The following is a 22,075-nucleotide window of genomic DNA, read 5'->3' as shown; positions in this document are numbered from 1 at the left end:
TACACATCCCTTAGTCCCTTTTTACAGATACGGGGTCAGGGAAGAGGAGAGATGAAATTATAGGGCCTTGCTGACATCAACTTCAGCTGAGGAGGCAATGAAGATGAAATTAATAATGGTGAATTAAGGAGGAGAAAGAATCGATTGTGGCCTATGAATAACAACTATCCCAGCATTTGCCTGAATGTGAAAACGAAAAACCACAGAAAACCATTATCAGAACAGCCGACAGTGAGCTTCGAACCCACTCACCTTCCGAATGCAGTGTAACCCCAGCGCGGCCACTTCACTTGGTTATCTCATTTAATTTCATATTTAAAGCAAATACAATAATATCGTTCTAAACTATTTGAGTTAATATTTTACGTCTTACCCCATAAGGGAGCATCAGTTATAATGCTCCTTTCCGCGGTGATGAAGGGAATGGAAAGAGTCTAGTGAAGGTTACAGGGTTTCCGCAACGATTTGCAGGGTGAGGCTCTCCTCTACCGCAAAAAGTAAAGGGGTGATTCGTGAGATGATAACGAAGTTGTACACTATCGTTTCTCTACTACAGCTGTATGCTTCTGAGACAGGCCTGCATCTGATGACACTAAAGAAAACACTCATTCCAAAGTAATACCCATAACATACACAATTCAAGCGTAACTGTGAATAGCGAATGCGTACGAGACCCTTCCTTACTTCAACTTGTGGGCAGACTCTTGATGAGCGCACCTCGTGTAACATGGTCTGCGATGGAACGGGCAAAAAAACAGTGTCACAGAGGTTGCTCGAATGTAAAATGGACACCAGGGAATGGCATGATGATAAACGGGGTTAAAAGTCAGTTTGTGAGTCTCACAAATAGTAAAAGGCCTCTCAGTTTCAATTACTGCGTTTATGGGGTGAAAGTTCCTTATGGAGATCACTGTAAGTATCTAGGTGTTAATATAAGGAAAGATCTCCATTCGGGTAATCACATAAATGGGATTTTTAAATAAAGGTTACAGATCTCTTCACATGGATATCAGGGTGTTTAGGGGTTTTTGTAAAGATGTAAAGGAGAGGGCATATAAGTCTCTGGTAACTCACCAACTAGAGTATGCTTCCAGTGTATGGAACTCTCACCAGGATTACTTCATTCAAGAACTGGAAAAAATCCAAAGAAAAGCAGCTCGATTTGTTCTGGGTGATTTCTGATAAAAGAGTAGCGTGACAAAAAATGTTGCAAAGTTTGGGCTGGGATGACTTGGGAGAAAGAAGACGAACAGTTCGTCTAAATTGTATGTTCCGAGCTGTCAGTGGAGAGATGGCGTGGAATGGCATTAGTAGATGAGTAATTTTGAGGGGTGTCTTTAAAAGTAGTAAAGATCACAATATGAAGATAAAGTTGGAATTCAAGAGGACAAATTGGGGCAAATATTCGTTTATAGGAAAGGGAGTTAGGGATTGGTACAACTTACCTTGGGAGATGTTCAATAAATATCCAATTTCTTTGAAATCATTTAAGAAAAGGCTAGGAAAACAACAGATAGGGAATCTGCCACCTGGGCGACTGTCCTAAATGATTGATTGATTGATTGATTGATTGATTGATTGATTGATTGATTGATTGATTGATTGATTGATTGATTGATTGATTGATTGATTGATTGATTGATTGATTGATTGATTGATTGATTGATTGATTGATTGATTGATTGATTGATTGATTGATTGATTGATTGATTGATTGATTGATTGATTGATTGATTGATTGATTGATTGATTGATTGATTGATTGATTGATTGATTGATTGATTGATTGATTGATTGATTGATTGATTGATTGATTGATTGATTGATTGATTGATCGTGACTTCCGTCGATACACAGGCAAGCTTCACAGCAGACAACATTGTTTACCAGCAAAGGCTGGCGTCTAACTTTAGAGGTAGATTACTATCTGATGGCACAAAACCTTGGCTGCGCAGGAAGTGAGTTTCGTATGCTGGCTTGAGTGAGAGGAGGGGAACGTTCACTTCGCTAGTTGCTACGGAAGTGTTCACGTCGGCTCCTTGTAATTGTAACTGTATTGTGGGTTAAGATCTCAGGTGAGCAGCTCAGCGGTAGTTACCCTCTCCATTACCTTCCTCCTCCAAGCTCATTTGTGCCATCATCTACCTCTATCAGCAGCTTTCCGTATGCACTTGAGGAGATCTTCGCGGGAACGAACGTTTCCTTCATATAGCGCCACAGAAATAAATCGAAACGGGTTAAATCAAGGCTTCTTTTTCGTCAGTTCGAGTTCAGGCATTGGCGAACACGGCGGGTGTTACGGGGAGATGCACTGGCATGTTGAAACCATATGGAGAAGAACCTCCTTCAACAACTCAGGCAGTATATATTCATTGAAATGAAGACAGTGAAAACTAGTGCCATGAAGAATCTAAGTCACTCACTGGCCACGTGCCCCCTACCGCCAAATACTGAAAGTACCAGTACAGAGCACCGGACCTGACGTTAGGCTGCGTGATGAGTGGGGAGGGAGCAACGCTGGTACTCGCTCCATACAATTTGAACCGGACACCGCGAGCGCTGCTGTCATAAAATGGCTAAGGAACCGGCGTTATTGGCGAACGAAGTAACTGAAACATTCAAGAGTGGGGATTATATGTTTGTCCATAAATGCGGACCAAAAATGCTGTGTGGCAGAAGATTCCCTGTAATTCGCAATTCAGCCACAAATGTTTAGATGGGATTTGTAAATATATATATCACGTGGTATAGTTTTGATATTTCGTTCAGGGACAAGTAGCTCATTGAGACATCAATATGTATTGAAGCCTGTCTGTACGTCAGTCGGTCCAAATGTCCCAGCCTACGTGCAGAATGATCTTACTAAAAGGATTTGTACCAATGTGTGCCAAATATTATCAGCGCTATAATAAAATTTCAGCAGAGCGATTTCTTCAGTTGAGAAAATAGGTTATAGATAGCGGAGCAACTTTTGGAAATGTAAACACTGAAGGTATTTCTCCCCCGCCCTCAACATCTCGCGTCATATTACAGGTGCTCCAGATAATATTAAGCTTCAAAATCCTGCCAGTTTCTCGGGAGGCTGCAAGCGATAATTGTAATTCACTTACTACCACACTGTGGAATGATAATCATAAGAAACCACACTACATGGCCACAACCATGCACTGCATTGACAAAGACGTGGGTTTAGAAAGTAGATCAGCTAATGCACAGAGTGACTCAAAAGTTCGTTAATATTTTACACCAAAGTAAAGTCCACAAAATTACCGTTAGATAGCGCTGGACAGCAATAAGTCAGTGATGTCGCATGAGACCCGTGTACGGTTAAAAGGCGCTGTCGTGAGAGAGGGTGTGAGATTCAACTGCAATCAGGGCATGTCATGCTTGGCCTGTCATTTTTGTGTTATTTATTTAATCTAGTACGATTTTCATTTCAATATCCTACATAACTGCTATGGATAATTTACGCGTGTCTTGTGCCTAACCACCTCTTATAGTACATTTTCGAAATTGACTATGCACTCAGGTGCTTTGAAACTTTACCTCGTCTTGAACACTTGAAAACCTCAAGTTATTAAATCAGGCGACCCGCCAGCGTCATACTTTCTACTTGTAAGTGTCCCGCTTGCACTAATGATGAATGGGAAGTCTATTAACTGATTTTCGCAGAGCACTGTTGCCAACAGACAGATTACGTCGGATTATGAAGACAGAACAACCGGACGGTCGCTAGCAGAATGTTCCTCAGCGCTACCCGTCCAATGCGCTCCCTTTCATTAGTAAGCTTCGTTTTCTGCCGCATAGTACTAGGCTGCTATATGAAACAGCAGCACTACTTTTGCTGTCTGCATATCGGCAATATCTAGTGTGTTCAGCAACGACAACTACACAGACATCATTTTATCTGGTCGGAATGCAGCCGAAGCTCGCAGACGGAATGCACAGGAGTTTCCAAACAGACGTCTGCCTTCTATACACGTATTTCGCCGAACATAGCGGTAATGAAGAGCTAATGGATGGTTCAAGACACACATCAGTAGGAACAGACCTGTCTGCGACCATGCTCACATGCAGAATGTACTGCAATACTTTGAAAGCAATCATTCACACGGTAAGTTGAACTTCACCTTACTGTGATAATAAAATAATAAAATAATAATATACAAAACTATTATTTTTACAAAGTGCACATGTTTAATATTACATAGGGTAAAGACGAGCTGCAGATGAACTAGGAGTATCCCGAACGTCAATACTTAGGATCCCTAAGGAGAGAAAATGGCACACATATAAGGCGCACCTACATCAGCAAATCTATGGGGATGATTTTGATCCCAGGGTAACATATTGCCGAAGATTGGCCGTCGCATTACAGTAAGATCCACATTTCGTGAGGAATATCCCGTGGAGCGATGAATGTTTACGAATTATTCCATCGTCAAGACTCACAATCTCCATTATTGGACTCCAGAAAGCCCACACTGGGTTCGAGCACAGCATATGCAACTCCAGTGGGGTGTTAATGTGTGGTGCGGTATTCTGGAAGACTACATCATTGGGCCTGCTTTTATAGCACCTAGGTTCACCGGCAGGCGTTATCTGGAATTTTTAGAGACCGACTTTTCATTGGTTAGGGAACGCCTTGATGCACGATATCCTGAACGGTTGATAGGTCGTGGGGAACCCTGGCAATGGCCACCACGATCGCCTGATCTCACTGCTCTGGACTTTTTTCTGAGCCAGAAAATGCTGAACAATTACAACAACGAGTTCGTGAGGCCTATGCAGCAGTGACACCTGAAATGTTGAGATGTGTCCGTAACAGACACTGCGAGACGTGTTCAATACTGCTTGCACCATCAGGGACATGTTCTTGAGCATATTTATTATGAGTACTTGTAAAAGGAAACGTTCCGGAGTGTCACCCATAAGACCTGTCTGTGCCGGTGCGAGGTAAATCAACTTGTAAAAAACGTTTTAGTAGCTCAAAGTGAGACATTTTAATTTTCTGAGCGTTGGAGAGTAATAATATGTATTAATTTTTGTTTCATACAAATAACTCTTTTATAGAACGGAATGTCTCCGCGTGTATAAACTAAAAGTTTATTAACTTTTATTGTTTGTATCCTTGGCGTATTGACAAATGCACCCTGTTACAGAACGTGTTAGTAAAATGATTGCTATTTTGTTTCACAACATCCGAAATTCAGCAGTTTGTAGCGCTCCTTCGAAAACAAGTGATTAGGCATCCCATGCATCACTACTGCATGCGGGACATTTGTTAGTAGAAAGTACGGCGCTGACGGGCACCTGGCATAATTTGAAAGTATGCGACACCAAGAGGGATTGTTTGCTGTATTTTTGTTTGCTTAATTTTTTATTTGCAAGATTTGCATGTGGTTTAACGTGACACTAACGTACAATTGGGCCTATGACCCCTTTAAACAACAATCGTTATCATCAACATACAATTCTCTCCTTCGACGAAACAAAAGTGGAAAGGGTTAGAACACGGAAGGTAGCGGCCGTGTCCTTAATTAAGGCAAAGCCCAAGCATTTGCTTGGGGTGATGATCGGAAACTATGGAAAACCATACTCACGGCTGCCCACGGTGGAATTCGAACCGTCCTTCTCCAGAATGCAATCTCACAGCTACACGACCAGAACTGCGCAACCAACTCGCTTAACTGTCCTGATGTCGCTGTCGCAAGGTACCGCTCACCGCTTTACCATCCGTCCGTCCAGATCAGGTATGACAAACTCGAATGCCACCAGAACGCATAGAGCGCAAGCGTCAAAGTTGAGGGCAGATGACTTAATAAAAATGTTTCAAAAAAGCAAAGCAAAGCAAAGTCATCCCCTTACAGGCCATGAAGGCCCTTGGAGGAGTGGAAGGTAAAGGTATCCACTACCCGTAACCTCGGCACTTGATGGCCCCAGAAATTAACCTGGTACTCGTTTTTGGTGTAGGCTGAGTGAACCTCAGGGCCATGTGCACCTCCGGAAGTGGAAATTTTACGACTTTCTGAAGGGGAATCGAATCCACGTCCTTCCGGGCGAGCCGAGCACGCCTTTACCGCCTTGGCCAGGCAGCCCCTAAAAAAACAGTTTCAGCGAGTAGAAACCAAGCAGAGCGGCGCAGCAGTACTGTACATGTTGCCGACAACGCGGCTATCGATCGCCACTGATCTGATTTAGTGCTGTCATCCAGATAAAAGATTCCCTGTCAGCTGTTTACCTAGACCAGGGCCTTTCAAACGTCTAGAATCTCACGCATGCAAATTGAGGCGCAGAGTTCCTGTACACAGTGCATCGGCCCCATTCGGCTCGGCTCGGCTCGGACCAACGCTTCGCCTCTGGGCTATTTGGCTCGGATTTGGAGCACTACGGAGCAAGTGAGTAAGAGGGAGACAGGCGGAGCGAGCGAAACAGGCGTGGGGAAAGAGAGAGACAGCGCTATTGCTCCAAATCGAGGAGTGTGGGTCTGCACTCTGGTCAACCAAGTGAAGTCGTCTTTTGCACCGTGCACAGAGGCCCTGACCTAGAATATTGATATATTGATTTCGAAGAAGTTGGAAATTTCTTGAACACTAGCTTCAGTACCTGTTGTTGACGGGACAATCATACAGAATGTGCAACTCCCCAGCTACTTTTCGCCAATATTCAGACAGGCTCTTTTACTTGGGACGCAGCAGTAATGCCATCGATCGGAGATGAGTGGCAGCAGAAGAGACAAATCACATCGCAACAATGGTCAATGTTATGTTACTGTTGATCAGTTTTATGAACTTTCGATATTGTAGCCCTTCACGTTTAGTTTTTTCCCACTCTGGGATATTAGAGCATCTAATGTAAAGAGTGTCCTTCCTTCCCTCTTGTCTTATTCTTGAAGCGATCGTTCCTTTATGGTTTCTTCTCATGTTTTATAATCATCTTCACATTTTTCCTTGTTGATACGGACCGATGACCACGTGGTCTTACACCTTAAGACGATAATGACAAAAACCGTCATCAGTTAACAATGCTCGGCGTTGATATGAACTAAGCAACAAAAGTCTAAATTCATTATTCCATTATCACAGTTCGTACGGTAAAACTTGGAACTTGTATTTTCTATAAATTTTGTTACGGTATGTAATAATTTTCGATGGGACCAATAAGAAAGGTATTTAAAAATTAAATTTTAGGCACCTTCCCCTAAACTACAATCTCATCCAGGGTGAATAAAAATTATTTATAACCTAGACTGTAGCACCTTATTCCCATACTGTACATATCGATTTTCATTTAATTCCGATTGTGGTTCGGCATTGTGGAAATCGAAATTCATGAATATCTCTGTTATCATAGCTGGTACGGTAAAAATGTATAAGACATAAATGATCGTAAATTTAATTCTGTATAACTTTAGTTGTGTAGTATTCATCGATAGGACAATGAATAACATGAATAAGTTATTTGAGAATTAAATTTAAGGCCTTTCCCTAAACTACCATTTCTCTCAGCGTGAATGAAATTATGTACAGCCTAGATTGTAGAGCATCATTCCCCGATTTTATATACCGATCTTCATTAAATTATTTTCAGCCATCTTCTCGTGATGCTCGTACATACAGACAGAAATGACGAAACATTTAAAAATGCAGTTCTTTGTTTCTCTGGACACGACCGATACAGAAATGCCATTCTTTTTAAATTATGAGCAATGTACAGACAAAACTCTTAGCTGTATTTTATATATAGAGATGACCCTTAATTCCGGACGTCAGAGGTAAAATATCGTTAATGCAAAGAAAAGCACGATTTTGGGGTTTTTAACGTTTGTGACTTGTTTTGATCGTGTCTTCTTATGGGTAATCTACACTATTGTATGTTTCGCAGTAATTAAAATAACGTATATGACACTATCGTATGTGCAAGGAGAACTCAGCGATAAACAGTGGTAAATATTCATACAACAGTCCAGCCTTACGCCCTCCGCCGCACTCTTTACCATGGTTGCCACGGTCAGAACTGCCTTAAAGGTAACAAAATGTGCACGTCAGCAGTTTCTTTCTGCTCTCCTGTAATGTTAGTAAAATGTCTGACGTCCAGAATTATTCCCAAAATTTCTAAGGTACCTATTAATCGCTTGAAATATATTTATCCTTTTAGACGCTTAACGGAAATGTATTTCTGTAACATTTTATCACTGACTTCGTTGTTAAGTGTGAAATTAATTGTGATTTTTTCCTTATGTTACGAGCAGCTCTCTTGGTGTTCTACGTGCCTTCTGAGTCTGGAGAGAAGGTAACTCTAGGAATCAGCGCTCTTCTTTCTATGACGGTGTTCCTCATGACTATCAGGGAGAGCCTTCCTCCAACCGAGAAGACACCATTGATCAGTAAGAACTTAATATCATCACCCCAAACAAAATGTAGTCCAGAAGCACGATTTTAGACATACTGTTAGTATATTATAATCTAGATCACAAATGTATGTATACCTTTAAAAATTCTGGTGCGTATCGGGCAGAATTATCTCGATCAGTGGAACATATTGACTTCACAGTGCTAACTTTAATTATAATTCTAACCACATCATCTAGATATATTATAAAATCAAGTGTTTGCACCAGCTAATCTAGAGAACTACCCAAAGGTGTTCACCGTTGTATAGAGAATTCAACCAGTACGGTGCAAGTACATGAAATATAAATCTATGATAAACAGGAGCCAAGCAATGGCGATTGTAGTGAAGGGTATCAATGAAAGAAACAGTCATCCGAGCATTTTCTTGGCTTACGTAGCCTTAACCCTAAGTGTCGTATTCAAGAACAAGACATTGAACGGATACTTTACAAAGTCTAAATTTGCTCTACTGTAAGTCTGTATCATAGACGCTACTTTCTCGAAAGTCGACTTGGTTGAAGTGGACTTTGCAATGTCGAGATTTTAAGAACTGCATTTCAGGTTGGCAATGGCAATGTTTGTAATAATAATAGAAAACAAGAGAAGAGCGGCTTCGTCAAGAAATTTTAGTTATTTCTTTTCCTTATTTTTATATGTTGCTTTACGTTGCACCGAAAGAGGTAGATAGGTTTTATGGTGACGATGTAATAGGAAAGGGCTAGGAGTGGGAAGGAAGTGACCGTGTCCTAATTAAAGTGTGCCTGGTGTGAAAATGGGAAACCACGGAAAACCATCTTCAGGGCTGCCGACAGTGGGGTTCGAACCCACTATCTACCGAATGAAAACTCACAGCTGCGCGCCCCTAACCACACGGCCAGCTTGCTCGGTTTTTAGTTATTTCTGATCAGGCCTAGCTTTTCGTAATTTTTCGTGTTTTCATTTTCTTAACCATACAAGAAAAAAAGATCTACAGCTTCTGAAAACCTGAAAACTGAGGTATTTTCTTGACAATCAGAACAAATACCCTTACAATTATTCTGTTGACAATTTGCTGACTTAAGAAGTGTAAGCCAGACGAAACTAGTTGAAAATTGCCTATAAGGAATTAATAAATTAGACCTATAACTACAACATTGCGTTTATTCATGTAAAATAACCTCAGTACGTTACCTGTAAAAGCATTAAAATAAATAATAAATTAATAGTATAGTGATTCACACTTACGCGTAACATAACATCTTAAGAAATTAACAGTTGTACTGGAAGAATAAGTAGTCCTCCATGATATTCCAACATTAATGCGCCTTCGAACATCGCGAAGACGTCTAAAACAGTTTGTTTATCGAATCCGTACCTAATTTTTAATTCGTTATCCCTGTAGAACTCAATCGGGTTTTGCGAATCTCGAATCTCGTATAACTCGACGAGGAGTATTCAAAATCTTTCACAAACTGGATTATGTTTGGAATGTCCGTCATTGTATTATCTTCCACAGTGCACTTTGTGACGTCAAAGTACGGGCCATTGGCAACTTTGAAGAAAAGTTTCGGCCAAAGTCTACTTTCCGCAAAGTCTCGACTATGAATGAGAAAATGGTGGCTTTGGTGGGTGCAAAGTTGAGTTTGCCTCAAAGCCTTGTTCTTGAATACAACCCAAAGTACAGTAGCCTGTGAGTGCAAGAATTATTTACGAAAACGTCCACGACAGCATATACCTCTCTGTAAAAGATTGTCCTCAATAAGTTTTTTAAAATTAACAGTAAAAATCAACCTTAAAATTAAAAATCGTATTTGGAGATTAATTATGTATAAATTAATAAATATAGTAATTCACACTTACGCGTAACACAACATCTTAAAAAATTAACAGTTGTATTGGAAGAATAGGTAGTCCTCTTAGATATTCCGTCATTAATGCACCTTCGAATATCGCGAAGATGTCTATCGAATCTGTCATCCGCCTCCAATGATGCAACAACACGAATAAATGTTGGAGTTTCACCGAAAGACGTGCAAACTCCGCTTCGTACATGGGTGGGGTTAGTTGCGAATAACTTTTGCTTCTCTCTGTCATATTTACACCGTACTTACGGATGATGCACCCCTTAGTTTTTTAAAGTAACTTTGGGGTGAAAATTACGGATGTTTTTTGGAAAATCCACAAAATAAAGCACTGTTTCTTGCAACTTACTTCTTATAAAGCATGAAAACTTACGGCTAAGATTGCGAACAAAGCTTTCATAGAAAAACAATTAAAGATCCAAAGAGTTGATTTCAAAAATTATAATCTAGTCAATATACAAAAAAGTCACTAGGGTCCGCCACAGCTAATATAAAAGGGGAAATCATCATAGTCATTGCAACAAACGTTTTAAATAAAACATTGATGTTAGAAATATGAATTTCCTTCTCTGTATTTCTATACCGTAGGTATTAATAACTATTTGATCAACGTCCACTTCTCTGGGAAGGCATTTTCCTCTCTTGTGCCTCTAATCGTAACAGTGAATGAAGAAGTGAAGACACGTATAGGTGATTAGGGCACGATATGCCACAGTACTATACGTCTAACTCTACATTCTCCTTCCGGTAGAAGACACTGTATAATGCGAAACATGCACGTTCAATACACGCTCGGACATACGACCAAGACAAGGGAATAAGAGAGAGATTACTAATGGTGAAGTGGAAATCGTACCATCCACTTCGTGTCAGAAAATCCATATAACTGCTGCACGTGACTGCTTTATCTAATGTAAAAACAAGTGACTGTTATATCTATATAAAGAGAGTTGACTGTCATATCTACATAATGCAGTATATAAGGATAATTTCCAGATAGAGGAGGCGACTGATACGAGCGAGCTACTAAAATTTACCTATGATAACAAAAATAAAAAGATAAAACAGATGAAAATTAGAAAGGCAACTGGAATTGATCAGATTTCTGGGTATCTACTGGACAAGGAACGCTGATACAGCGCCCCATCTCGAGCTCGGTGCTGCTCGGTCAAGGACAAGCTGCGTTATATAGAACGTTCTACACTCCCACGCCTGAAAACTCAATAAATAAAATTAGTATTAGTATTTGGACTACATCATCGTGTAGCCAATGCTAAACGATACACAATTACCATGTCTCAAGCAAATCCATGGAAAATTGATGAAGTTATTGCAAGTTGAAGTATTAGGGAAATCTCGTGATGCGACCAGCTGATTTCGTATAAATTAAGGACCGGGTGACACGATACCACAGCCTAGCCGTGCTGACTGACTGTAGGACGGTCTGCGACGTGTATTACAGACATCCATCGTATAAAGGTGACTGAATATTTTCTATCAGTTCACATTCCGAGTAGTGTACAACAGACTTGCATTTTTCAAGTATAATCAATCAATCAGTCAATACTGATCTGCATTCAGGGCAGTCGTCCAGGTGACAGATTCCCTATCTGTTGTTATCCTAGCCTTTTCTTAAATGATTTCAAAGAAACCGCAAATTTATTGAACATCTCCCTTGGTAAGTTATTCCAATCACAAACTCCCCTCCCTATAAATGAATATTAGCCCCAATTTGTCCTCTTGAATTCCAACTTTATCTTCATATTGTGATCTTTCCTACTTTTAAAGACGCCACTCAAACTTATTCGTCTACTAACGTCATTCCACGCCATCTCTCCACTGACAGCTCGGAACATACCACTTAGTCGAGCAGCTCGTCTCCTTTCTCCCAAGTCTTCCCAGCCCAAACTTTGCAACACTTTTGTAACGCTACTCTCTTGTCGCAAATCACCCAGAAAAAATCGAGCTGCTTTTCTTTGAATTTTCTCCAGTTCTTGAATGAGGTAATCCTGGTAAGGGTCCCATACACTGGAACTATGCTCTAGTTAGGTTCTTACCAGAGACTTATATGCCCTCTCCTTTATATCTTTACTACAACCCCTGAACACAATCATAACCATGTGCAGAGATCTGTGCCCTTTATTTACAATCCCATTTATGTGATTACCCCAAGGAAGATCGTTCCTTATATTAACACCTAAATACTTACAAAGATCCCCAGAAGGAACTTTCACCCCATCAACGCTGTAATTAAAACTAAGAGCACCGGGCGAGTTGGTCGTGCGGGTAGAGCCGCGCAGCGGTGAACTTGCATCCGGGAGAGAGTGGGTTCGAATCCAACTGTCGCCAGCACTGAAGATGGTTTTCCGTGGTTTCCCATTTTCACACCAGGCAAATGCTGGGGCTGTATCTTATTAAGGCCACGGCCGCTTCCTTCCAACTCCTAGGCGTTTCCTATCCCATCGTCGCCATAAGACCTATCTGTGCGACGTAAAACCACTAGCAAAAAAACTGAGAGTACTTACCCTACTTGTGAAACTCACAAACTGACTTTTAACCCCGTTTATCAACATACCATTGCCTGCTGTCCATCTCACAACATTATCGAGGTCACATTGCAGTTGCTCACAATCTTGTAACTTATTTATTACTCTTTACAGAATAACATCATCCGCAAATTCAAGAGGACAAATTGGGGGAAATATTCATTTATAGGAAGGGGAGTTAGGGATTGGAAGAACTTACCTGGGGAAATGTTCAATAAATTTCCAATTTCTTTGAAATCATTTAAGAAAATGCTAGGAAAACAACAGATAGGGAATCTACCACCTGGGCGACTGCCCTAAATGCAGATCAGTAGTGACTGATCTTTTCCAACTCCGGCTGTATTAAAGGTGATAAGCAACTTGTCTTCTTTTATGAATAAACAAACAGTCCAATTTAAAAGTTTATTTCGAAAACCTCTACCTCTGTACGCTTTCCAAGTATGGACCGTACACGCCTTGCGTAAATCCATAAGTACGGGCATTCCTGGTACAAAATGAAAGGCTATGGTTTAGGATATAGTATCATACCGGTATCTGAAGTACATATCTGTTTGCATGAAGGACCTACACCAAACATATGTTGAGTTGCTATAGTAATCCCGTACACGGTTTCTTTCACTCTGTGTTAATTTTACTTAACAAATCTTAACTAACAATTGTTATTAATTAACACTTCGGTTAGAAGTCCTCTGTTTCATGAGCACATTTCTAACATTTGTCACGAAACAAATTGGAATTGTATTTTGTCACACATGGTTGACATTATTATCTGTTTTGGTTAGCGAGGACATCGAAAACGTAAACATGTGCAGTAAGAGGCAACAGGAGCGTTATTATAAAGAATACGAGTAAAATGTTATTATAGATTTAATTTGAATGTATGCAGGTGTGCTTTAAAAAATAAAAGAACGGACGTTTATATCACTACATTCAGTATATCCTTATATGAGCGCAATCTAAGGCTCCTACAACACCGGGAATGTGTGATAATTGATATACATCTTGAATGATTTTCGGGCATTATTTCACTGCGGAGAAAGTAATGTAATGCCTTAACAATGCCTTGCTAGTGCAGCAGAAACTCTTTGTCCAATTCTAAACGTTCTTGTCTTGCACTCACGAGGGTAGTCGACTACATTTTCATGCTAAGAATATCTAAGACTTATAAATTACTCGTGCACTTGGCCCTGTTTCATAAAACATCTTTCACTAATATTATCACTAAATTATTAGTAATAAACCAATAATATTAACTAATAATGTTAGTATTATGTTTCAGAGAGTTATTAGCTAATAATATTAGTAATTACTTTATGAGACAAACTGATTATTAGATATTCCTATTAATATTAGCAAATTGTTTCATAGACAACATGACAAAAGGAAGTTACTCATATTATTGAGATTATTTCCATGAGTGTATTTTGACTCATCCATATTGAACCCAATTGGTTCATGTCATTGTCATATAACTGTTGAAGTTGAATAGAAGTAATATTATATGAGGCAAAGTCAACATGGGAAGCAAGATGTATGTCGTAATCCAGCTTGTTAATATATCTTCAAACAGTGCACTTGTCGAGGACTGCGGATATTGCATCAGAGAGAAGGCAATGAAATAGTCCATTCTAGAGAGAGATGTGAAACCAATATGCGACAGAGATATCAAAATTAAGTTGGCAGAACTTCCGAACCAGTGAATCACAAGATATCGCGCAAAGAAAGAAATGAAGCAGTAGCAGGGATACCAATATGAATGCGCTGCGATATTCGTTCAAATCCACAAGAATAGATTATCACAGATAAATAAGTCTTTCACATAATTAGAAAAATGAAATTGAAATATCCTGACAAACCTTTCAAATTAAATATGTGGCTAACGGAAGCAGGATATGATGAAACGGGTCAGGGGATTCCACAGACGCTGTACCACGAGGCACGCGGACGGAAGGACGCCAAACGACGAAGAGCAAACTCACTACTCTCTTAACTACGGGACGGAATGGTTCGGACGTGTATGGTGATCGTCGCCGGAAAAACGTGGACTGAGCATTTATCGACGTAGAGAAATAATAACTGGTTTCATGTAGAACTTAATCCGCAGGGATTACTCCCATAAAGAAATCAATTATATTCAAATTGTCTTAGATTTTAAGTATTAAGTGCCAATAAACTTGTTCTTCAAGCAGCAGTAAGCATGGTTATAGATGAAGTTGCGGGGCACGTTAGAGTGTAGATTGCCATTGAATCGCGGATTCTTTCTGAGATAAAATATTAATTAAACTGTTCTGGGAATTGAACGCGAGTGAGAAGACTGTATTTTGTGTGTATAAACTGTACCATAATTAATTTGTATTCTTTTGTATGCTCAGTGTATCAAATGTGTGTGGACACGTGTGTACCGATTGTGCCGTACGCAAACTGTGTCAAGAATATGGACTTCAAGAGGAGAATTTTCACAGACGGCAGTGATTCCGTCATGATGGAGTGAGCACCGCATCGGTGGGGCGACCTGATGGTCGAGGTGGTGCGTGGCTGAACATGGAGCGAACCGGACCAAGATGAGTACATCTGATTTTATCTAATCCCAATATGCATGGTCAGCTTGTTGTGTAAGTTTGTAAATAATAACTTCTTGCGTGTGATTGTTAAGTTTCATTTGATTTTAAACGTAGCAAAGGTCAGCTCGGTTCAGATTGTTAAATTTTTAGTACTAATGCCTTGGGGGTGTGTATTTTGTATGTGTAATCTGCGTGTGTTAATGTTATAGTGATCTTTAAAGTATTCTACTGAGCGTGTGTTGTGTTATACGATCTTCTGAAATGATATAAGCGTGTGATATTGACCTTCTGCAATAATATCCGTGCGTGTTAATATTTTAATAAGGATAGATGCCTTTTAGTACTTTTTAGTAAATCTTGGGGTATGTTAGGTGTAGTAATGGCATGTTGCATGAGTATTCATAATCTTTGTGAAAGTTAATTGATGCTGTGCTGCGGATATGAACCAGCGACCATCGACGAACATTACAGTGAATATTTAGAGTTTGTTCATCGATGTGTGATTTGATTTTGTCAGGCTAGTGATATGTTCTGTGAGTTACTTTATATTTTTTTATACTTCATCCTGAGTTCATTCTTGAGCCTTGTTCGAGAGTGTATACTTTAACACTCAGAACGCTAATGAGAGGCAGTGAACCAACGATAATTTGGAACGGAATATCGTTAAGTATATTGAATGTAAAGAAATGATGTGTTCTCGATTAATAATAGTGTGAATCCTGGTGAGATTGGAATCAGTGGATATGATGATTGTAGGCAAGACATTGTGTATTTTGAAATGTAGAATGCAAGGAACAATTATTGTGATGATAAGCCCAGTGAAGGCTGAATTATATGGAGTACTATTTGGGAGAGATTATATGAGCTTGCCGAGAACACGGAGATATTGGCGTGTGTTGACAACTATACTGCTGAGGCGCGAAGGAAATAGATGCGTTTATGTTCCAAGATGAGATTTCTCCACTGCTCTGAGTTTCGTGTTAAAGAATAAACGCCGTTGAAATAGGCTCATCAAAGGATAGTTACGATGTCATGTATTATTTAATTCAAATTGATCAGTTAGGCTACAGCACATAAATATTTAAAGATTTAACGTCATTTGTAATACTCTAATTAAAGGTAGGGATTTTTCAGGTCACTGTAATGTAAAATCTCGATGGATGTCACTTCGACTCTCGACCAGGTCGATGGACGTAGGATTTCTTGATGGTTATTATTGATGGATTTGGTCTGTTTCTATATGTGAATTGTGTTTATTGTACATTTTGGCAACGCAAATTTAGATTTGTGGTTGTAATGATTCTTCATTTGTGGATTTAATTCCCATATGTTGTCATGTTAGAAGCAGGGGTTTGTTTCCGCTGCAGTAGGTTCAGTGTAGATATAAGTTTTGGGGATTTTGTGTTATTCGTAGGGCCCTTCGCTACAAGTGTGTGTTTACTTAGTGTGAAGTATAAGACAGCTGATTGTGCATGTGTGGAGTTAGCATTTCTTATTTAAAATCAGATAGTATTACTGTAGGTAGTAGTCGTGTCCGATGTACTCGTCAGTCTGGGTTCGTTTCATGATAGTTGTTTGTAGATGGGATGTAATAGGCCACAATAGAGAAGATGATATAATAATGATTAATGAATTAATGTACAGTAAGAAATGTAATTATATGTTTGATTGAAACGTCACTCAAATTAATTTGCCCCAGAGGAGTGCGACAGGCTTCGTCAGCTGGCATGATTCCTACCCTTGCCGCTAGACGGGAGCTTCATTCATTCCATCCCTGACCCGGTAGAATGACTGGAAACAGGCTGTGTATTTTATTTTTCAATTAATTAAGTTGATATCGGCAGTATCTTGTTGTAACGAAGTCGTTAATATGAATTTATTGAATGATGTAATAATATTTCAACCACTCAATACGCATTTATTTTGGATTTGAAGTTTATAAAGAAGATTGATTTTATGTTAATAATTAAATATGAGTGGAATTGGATTAACTTGGAATTAGACCGACTTCTTTCATGCAACAAATAAAGCATTGGGTATAATTCAAACAAATATTAAATGGATCAAATAGGTTTTTTAATATTAATCAGTTGTTAAGGGTTTCAGTTTACCTAGAGGGTGAGTGATAATTGTTACAGTGAAGTGTTATCATTTTTTATATTTTTTCCGTATTTTTACTTTGCTCGAGTTTTTCCTTTTCCAATAAATTTGTTTGCAAAAAAAGGTTACCATTCATATTTTATTCTCTCTCTTATTCTTCCTGCTTAGTAATTTAAAATCAGTTAGTGTATTCGAAGATATCACTGGGGGTCACCCGTGTACGACCCTGGGATAATAGCTGGCGCACAATATCAAAGGCTGGAAGGGTAGAGGGTGCAATATTATTGGTGAAACCAAAATGAGTGGTATTTTAATATTTTGGTATAAAATCGTGAAGATCAGCGAAATGGACGACTCTGATTCAAATAGTGTTGGGGAACGAGTGTAGGTATTCACCGTTCAATAAATGTTAAGCCAAAAGCAGCCTGTACTGGCATGTAACAAACATATGAATACAATGAGAGATTTAGGTTAGATTACAGAACTTTTTAGTATTTAAAATAATAATGTTATTTGCTTTACGTCCCACTAACTACTTTTACGGTTTCCGAAGACGCCGAGGTGCCGGAATTTAGTCCCGCAGGAGTTCTTTTACGTGGCAGTAAATCTACCGACACGAGGCTGACGTATTTGAGCACCTTCAAATACCATCGGACTGAGCCAGGATCGAAGCTGCCAAGTTGGGGTCAGAAGGTCAGCGCCTCAACCGTTTGAGACACTCAGCCCGGCTTTTGAGTATCTGCTTGATAGGATTGGTAACAGAAAGTCAAATTGCAAGGAATGAAGCATAACCTCAAAACAGCAGCTTCTCATTGCAATCCACGGGTTGGTAGTGATACACAGTATCATTGTGTTTCTCTAGTGCAGTTCTGCTCGGAGGCTCCATCTATCCTTCAAAATTTTGGTTTATAGCACCAGTAAACCAAGATGGTGATGTTTAGTGTTTTAAGAGGAACTACAATTAGGCAACCATCTTCTATATAACATTTATCAGATAAGAAAATGGAAGGGATACGACACTTCGAAAAATGAAGGTATCAGCCAAAGAAAGAGACGGGCCAGAAAGGGCGTGAAAATGACTCTCTAGGTCCCACAATCTAATACAGTCAGGGTCGGAAAAGGAAAAGAGTTGAACAAAAGAGTTCGGATAGGATAGATGAACGTGAGGAACCTGGCAAAAGTGAGGGGAAGCAATACCGGGTCTCAGCTCAGGGCCCCTGGTCGCCAACACACGTTCCCAAGTTGAGAGCCCATAGGGCCCCTTTCAGTTGCCTCTTACGATAGGCATGAGATACCGTTGGTGTTATTCTACCGCCCACCCACAGGGGGTAGTAAACCAAGATTTTGCTAGTCCATCTCAACAGAAATTTTAAGAGCACATAAAATTAAAACGTAAAAATTACAAGGAGGGTTATAGTGTGTAAAAAGCTGCGAATAGTTGACGCATTAACTCAATCACTTTCCGCAAAGAAGTTTTCTTCTTTCACATTATTTTCACTTCCTTTATCTATTCTCATATGTATCAACGTCACAACAACGAAAATATCAAGTGAGCCTATCGAACATATGGATTAATAGCCAGTTGTAGTAAAGCACTAGCCTACTGCTAGGAACAAACACAAAGCAAGAACCAACAGACTGATTCTAACCTCTATTTGTATCAGCTGACTAATGAACTGATATTATGAGTGAAGATATTTTCGTAGTCATTGTGTAAATCTTTATGAAACGGAATTTGGTTAACTAATAATTATTTTTATGAGTTCTAATACAATTAGGTAATTTAATTAGTTAGTTTTATGAAACAGGGCTCTAGAGACATTAATAATTTTCAATCTGTAGGAAACTCTAACCTATTTTCAATTTCTTCTATTATCTTGTCTGTTATGGCTTTGGTAATTAGGTACCTATCTTTGTAGATAACGTTCTTCTAACAACTCTAGAAAGGTATTTTTTTCTTAGTATGTGCCTTCCTCTACATTTTTCAGTTTATAGATAACATTCATACAGCAGTACAGCTTCAAACTTACGTCTTCTAGATGCAGCCATTTTGAAATTTTAACAGCTGTTAAGAGGTTTAACACAGCGCTGGTGTGATGTTAATTTTACTCAAGTGTTTAACAATTTATTGGTGTTAATTATTCTTGATCAGACTGTTATTTTGTTAAATTGCGAGTTAAGTCTATCTAACGTGCTATGTTAACACTTAACATTCGTTGAAGAAACTGGGTCTCAGTGTACAAAGTAAAGGGCAGTACACATAAAGCAGATGATTACAAGCCAGTCATCTTGACGAGTGTTTAAGCTCTGGGAAAGCAGGGGAAATTCATTCTCGGGACAGACAACGGTGGGGAATGCAGAGCTGTTGAGCCACCCCGTCCTGCACCCTCCGACTGAGGTTGGTAAGATGAAAATACAGAGATACCTCATTCGATTGGAGTGTAGACATCAGTGCGTCACACGTCATTCTTGAAATACTAATTTATAAAAGTTATATACGTTTCCATCACATATGGGTTTCTATTTACATATACGTTTCCTTTACTGCGCGAAGGAAGTGAAGAAGACAAGGTAACAGTTTTACTTCTGATGGTACAAGATTCCATAGCCGAGCACTACCAGCGTATGTGAGGCTGTTCTGACGAGGTGGGGACAAGAGTAACTCCTTAACACAGTGTTAATTAAGCTGCAGTCAGTGGAAAGAGGAGAGAGGTGTGTTACCCGTCAGGGAGTTCGTAAGGAAGACTATCACTATTTGTTTATACACTGAGTTCAATGACCTGGCTGTGTTTGTTATTATTATTATTATTATTATTATTATTATTATTATTATTATTATTATTATTATTATTATTATTATTATACATGGTCAAGGTCCGGTTCCTTGTCTGATTGGTCAGCGTAGTAGCCATCAGTTCAGTAGGCACTGGAGTCGATCCCCAAGAAAGTCAGGCACAACAGCTTTGATTAATTCTTCTATCTCGGCACTGGATGTTTGTGTTCCTCTACATACACACACATTGCACCACAAACTGCTGCAGAAACACGCAGTAGTAAATACATCCCTAAACATATGGTTGGCGTCAGGAGGGGCATGTGGTCGTAAAACTGGCCTAAATAAATAAATAAATAAATAAATAAATAAATAAATAAATAAATAAATAAATAAATAAATATAGTAAGCAGTCTGGCCGATGCTGACGACTTAGTCTTAATGGCAGATTGTGCCGAAAGCCTGCAGTCTAATATCTTGGAACTGGAAAATAGGTGCAATGAGTATGATATGAAAATTAGCCTTACCAAGACTAAACTAGCCGCCTCTGTGGTGTAGTGGTTAGCGTGATTAGCTGCCACCCCCGGAGGCCCGGGTTCGATTCCCGGCTCTGCCACGAAATTTGAAAAGTGGTACGAGGGCTGGAACGGGGTCCACTCAGCCTCGGGAGGTCAACTGAGTAGAGGTGGGTTCGATTCCCACCTCAGCCATCCTGGAAGTGGTTTTCCGTGGTTTCCCACTTCTCCTCCAGGCGAATGCCGGGATGGTACCTAACTTAAGGCCACGGCCGCTTCCTTCCCTCTTCCTTGCCTATCCCTTCCAATCTTCCCATCCCTCCACAAGGCCCCTGTTCAGCATAGCAGGTGAGGCCGCCTGGGCGAGGTACTGGTCATACTCCCCAGTTGTATCCCCGACCACGAGTCTGAAGCTCCAGGACACTGCCCTTGAGGCGGTAGAGGTGGGATCCCTCGCTAAGTCCGAGGGAAAAACCGAACCTGGAGGGTAAACAGATGATGATGATGATGATGAAGACTAAACTGATGTCAGGAGGTAAGAAATCCAAGAGAACTGAATGTCAGATTGGGATACAAAGCTGGAACAGGTGGGTAATTTCAAGTATTTAGCATGTGCGTTCTCCCAGGGTGGTAGTATAATAAGAGAGATTGAATCAATGAGCAGTAAAGCTAATGCAGTGAGCTCGCAGTTGCGATCAACAGTATTCTGTAAGAAGGAAGTCAGCACTCAAACGAGACTGTGTTTACATCGGTGTGCTTTCCGAACAACTTTGCTTTACGGGAGTGAAAGTTGGGTGGACTCAGGATATGTTATTCATAAATTAGAAGTAACAGAGGTGAAAGTAACGAGAATGATTGCTGGTACAAACAGGACCGAGCTCGATAGCTGCAGTCGCTTAAGTGCGGCCAGTATCAAGTATTCGAGAGATAGTGGGTTCGAACCCCACTGTCGGCAGTCCTGAAGATGGTTTTCCGTAGTTTCCCATTTTCACACCAGGAAAATGCTGGGGCTGTACCTTAATTAAGGCCACGGCCGCTTCCTGCCCACTCCTAGCCCTTTCCTATCCCATCGTCGCCATAAAACCTATCTGTGTCGGTGCAACGTAAACTAGTTGTAAAAAATGGTACAGACAGGTGGAAACAACTTTGCTTTACGAAGGTGAAGGCTGGGTGGACTCAGGATATCTTATTCATACGTTAGAAGTAACAGACATGAAAGTAGCGAGGATGATTGCTGGTACAAACAGGTTGGAACAATGGCAGGACTTGGAATGAGGAGATAAAGGCTAAGTTAGGAATGAACTCGATGGAGGAAGCTGTACGCATGAACCAGCTTCGGTGGCGGA

The 22,075-nt window shown here is 40.0% G+C and overlaps 1 protein-coding gene across 1 annotated transcript in view; it reads left to right on the top strand.

The window, feature by feature from the left end:
* The window catches only part of LOC136864935 (neuronal acetylcholine receptor subunit alpha-7), a 1,331,175-nt gene that overhangs the window by 1,224,253 nt on the left and 84,847 nt on the right, over nt 1-22,075 (top strand). The window contains exon 6 of the mRNA XM_067142346.2: nt 8,252-8,386. Within this exon, the coding sequence (XP_066998447.1) occupies nt 8,252-8,386 (135 nt within the window). The remainder of the gene's footprint in view (nt 1-8,251; nt 8,387-22,075) is intronic.

The sequence above is a fragment of the Anabrus simplex genome, chromosome 2, assembly GCF_040414725.1.
Source record: "Anabrus simplex isolate iqAnaSimp1 chromosome 2, ASM4041472v1, whole genome shotgun sequence".
In the NCBI taxonomy this organism is placed as follows: domain Eukaryota; kingdom Metazoa; phylum Arthropoda; class Insecta; order Orthoptera; family Tettigoniidae; genus Anabrus; species Anabrus simplex.
Note: the sequence above shows the minus strand (reverse complement) of the source record. Positions and strands in the feature narration are given on the sequence as shown.